This window comes from Austrofundulus limnaeus, unplaced genomic scaffold (assembly GCF_001266775.1).
Source record: "Austrofundulus limnaeus strain Quisiro unplaced genomic scaffold, Austrofundulus_limnaeus-1.0 Scaffold1042, whole genome shotgun sequence".
NCBI lineage: Eukaryota > Metazoa > Chordata > Actinopteri > Cyprinodontiformes > Rivulidae > Austrofundulus > Austrofundulus limnaeus.
This window is the reverse complement of record NW_013953444.1, coordinates 11,276-15,216: the sequence shown is the minus strand read 5'-3', so window position 1 is coordinate 15,216 and position 3,941 is coordinate 11,276. Positions and strand designations below refer to the sequence as shown.

At 37.1% G+C, this 3,941-nt stretch overlaps 1 protein-coding gene across 1 annotated transcript in view; it reads right to left on the bottom strand.

Moving 5' to 3' along the window:
- The window catches only part of LOC106533876 (uncharacterized), a gene marked incomplete in the record, with an annotated part of 16,509 nt that overhangs the window by 1,870 nt on the left and 10,698 nt on the right, over positions 1-3,941 (bottom strand). The window contains 2 exon segments of the mRNA XM_014030336.1: positions 804-907; positions 2,178-2,267. Coding sequence (XP_013885790.1) covers positions 804-907; positions 2,178-2,267 — 194 coding nt within the window.

The following is a 3,941-nucleotide window of genomic DNA, read 5'->3' as shown; positions in this document are numbered from 1 at the left end:
CCAGTAGAAACAGACGGTTGTTGATCACGTGACTCCTGTGATGTGAAAAAACTGTTTCCATTGTAGTTTTGTGAAAAACACCAATTTTAATACGGCTGAAAAACCACCTCATCCTAGAGCAAAAACATTTAGTTGAAAAACGTAATTTTTTTCTAAATTGATGTGTTTCCATTGAGCAAATTTATTTTATAAATTCTAATTTGCGCATTTTCATGGTCAATGGAAACACAGCTAGTAAATAAAAAAAACACATTACTGCTCTCTTTTTTATGTCGTACCAAATCACATTTAACCACCACCCTTATACAAAGGTATTTGCTGAAGTGTGACTCAGTCATACCATTACACACAACTCTGAGGGAACTCAAAGAGCTAAGACCTACCCTGATGCATTCTTCTGGTTTACTGTTGGTTTAGGTTCATCCACTCTGATGGTCCTCTCACTGGTAGAATTCTGCTGGTAACCAGGAACAGTTGTTTCTGTGTCTTCCTGGAGATTCATGACCCACTGATGCTTCTTCCTTTCTTGACCATCCTCCCAGTCCTTGTCCATACTCCCTGGAGACTCAGCAGGTTCTACACCAGTTTCCCAGGCAGACAGGGTTCCATATCCACTGCTGAGCACTGTGATGGCTCGCTCCTCCCCATGGTTGTTGGTCCCTGATCGGGCAGGTGGAGGTGAAGGGGAGCTAACAGGAGTACAGATAGGGGCTGCTAGGCTATCATTGTCATTATCACTGTGCACATTTTGAAGAATTGCACAGTCACTGGGAGTGATAGGGAAAATGTATCCCTTTGTGTTTGTGGTAGTTTTGGTCAGTGGAGTTGGAGTGAACTCTGTTTGTGGGTGAACACTGCTCTGGCGGTTCTGAAGCTGAACGAGAGCCTTAATTTCATCCTGAATCAACTTAAAAAACAAACACAAAGTTAAAACAAAATCACTTGGAAAATACACTTTACCTGGTGATAGAGCTACAATGAATATAATCATCATAATCAACTACAAAATATTACTGACACAGATTTTATTGATATACAGATCAGTCCCAATAATCAGTCCCAGTCAGAAAGACCCATGTTTGGGGTTTGTTCTAAGTGAAATGAGAAACTGAAACATCTGAGGGCAGTCTGTTCTCTAACGTTTGTCAAGACTGCATTCAGTCTTTCAACAAAGAAGAAAGATATAGAGAAGGAGGAGAAAGCGAAGATGGATGACAGAGTGAGCACTGGCAAAACTGATCAGTAGTTGTGTTTCCATTACAAATGTGCACAAGACTTTGTTGATATTCTGTTAATGTAAAAAAACAGTTTCACAGCTGCAGTGTTTCCATGAAGTAATAAATGTTATTAAAGTCACGTGAATACGTTTGTTCTCATAATAAGTCATTACAAACATGGCAGCGATGGATGTAAACACATAGCATGTTGCTACCACGACACTAGCGCTCATCATCAGAGGAGACGTCGGCGTCTTTTATCGAGGCTTTCCAGAGACAAGTCCCTACTTGGGAGCGGCTACGTATGCTGTGTTTTTGGGAAATTGTAGTCGCTGAGTTTACTATTTTATACTACTTCTGTGATATTACTACTACTTCTACTTCCTGTTATCTTCTTCATCATCGTCTTTTTCACCAGTAGAAACAGACGGTTGTTGATCACGTGACTCCTGTGATGTGAAAAAAGTGTTTCCATTGATGTTTTGTGAAAAACACCAGTTTAGATTCGGCCGAAAAACCACCTCATCCTAGTGCAAAAACATTTTGTTGAAAAACTTAATTTTTTTCAAAAGTGACCTGTTTCCATTGAGCAAATTTATTTTCAAAATTCTAATTTGTGCATTTTCATGGTGAATGAAACACAGGTAGAGGTTACGAGTTAGGAAAACTGAGACTTTTAAAACTGTGAGCATTTCCCTGAAAACACTACAGCAGCACCGCTGCAAATCCCTCTAGAGAGGAGGAGCGACTTCCTTTTGATCAGTAAGTTTAGTGCGTAAAGTTAGTGTCACACTGGACAATTCTTAACATTTATAGTGCTTTTATAATTTATAATGCATTGACTGATTAAAACAATTGTTGACTAATTGACAAAACGAACAAAAATTGACCCATTAGTCAAATACAAAAATAATCAATATTTGCAGCTTTACCAGGTCAGTTTGATAAATGCAGGTTTACCTGTATTTGGCACTGATATTGTTCTTGCTGAGCCAGTATTTGCTCTTGATATTGCTTTTCAACCAGCTGAAACAAATGCAACCATCGATCCTGTTGTGGAAAAAAAACAGTGTCATACCATTACACAGAACCTGAAATTTTATTTCCCTGTGCACATTTATACTCATGATTTTAGCACCTAATGCAATAAGTTATCCTGATAAAGTTTACATCTAATAAGATAACTGCTTTTCTACTGCGTTGTTAGTTAAGACAAATCAGTGTATACTGCTCGTCAAGTCTTTTTATTTAAGTAATAGAAGAGAAGAATATATAATTACACACACAGAAACAACAGAAATCCCAACTATGAAAGTGTGTTTATGAAACGCACGTTCAGCAGTAAAGAGCTGCTCGGCTAAAGCCAGAGGTGGGCAGCGCTAATCCAAAAATTAGCTCCACAATTTCTAAAGCATTTATGAAAATATTTAGGTCCGCAACTTCAAAAACACTTATGCCATAGAAAAACTAGCAGAAGCTAATTTTAAAGCACAAGTTCAATTTGACACTTATTAACTGACAACATTTCATGTACAATATATGTACAACACTGCCAACTAGTGGTGTATGAACTCTTTTACAACTTAATCCTACAACTGCTGATTGCTGGGGATGTGATATCGGGTAAGAAAACTGTCAGAATTATTGTGTTACAGTCTAAATTTGTACATGGAAGTCTATAAACTACATAAACTTGTTACAATTTTGCCACATTACAAGTACAAATCAAATGTACAAGTACAATTGTTTTACCTGTCAAAATAAGACATTATGCATGGAACACAGAAAAGATGGATTACAAACAGTAACTAATCCAGACCACCAGGGGGACATGACCACTGCCTCATTTGGGACCAGATGAACTCTTTATAAACAACAATTTGCTGAAGAGAAAAACATTTGGAGGCTTTCAGTTTGTCATTCAAGTCATGTAGTACAACAATAAAGTACATAGTGGATTTATGATGAACAACCATAAAAGAAAACTGATGCATTCATAAAACGGACTGCATAATGAAAAAATAATACAAGTTCAAAAACACATAACGGCAGTGCTCTGACCCGACCAGCAGGGGGACTGAAGTCCACCATCAAACCCCTAAACAACTGTAAGTTAAACTCTTTTTACTTTTAACAGTAGTTTGTATTATTTATTTCACATTTGGTACACGTAGTACTTGTCAGTATTTGTAAGAGGATGTGTTTAAACAGTTTCTNGTGCTACATGGACAAACAGTTGTAAACTGGTTATTAAATTGTTCCTAGGTGTAAGTGAGAGTCCATCACAGGGCCATGTAGAGACAAACAACTGGTCACAACCAGTTGTTTGTCTCTACATGGCCCTGTGATGGACTGGTCATGTTTATCCCACCTCTTGCACAATTATCCTTATTGTTGTTGGGCACTAGCTCCTTTGCAGTACTTACAGGATTTGTACCCAGTATTTGAAGTGTAAAATATGGGACACTTACAGGGTGTATATAACAAACAGAATGTATGTAAATACCAGTTACATGCCCTCTAAGTACTCCATATATTACCCTGTAAGTACTGTATTCTGACCTCATAAGTACCACCATACTATTATTTGTTAGAACTAAAAATAAAATAGTTTTATGTAGTAATAAATCATAGTAAAAATAATTAATGTTTTTATTGTTTTGTATTTTGTATTTGCTGAAAATGACAATAATTTTGCGTCCAACATGCATCACAGTTAAATTT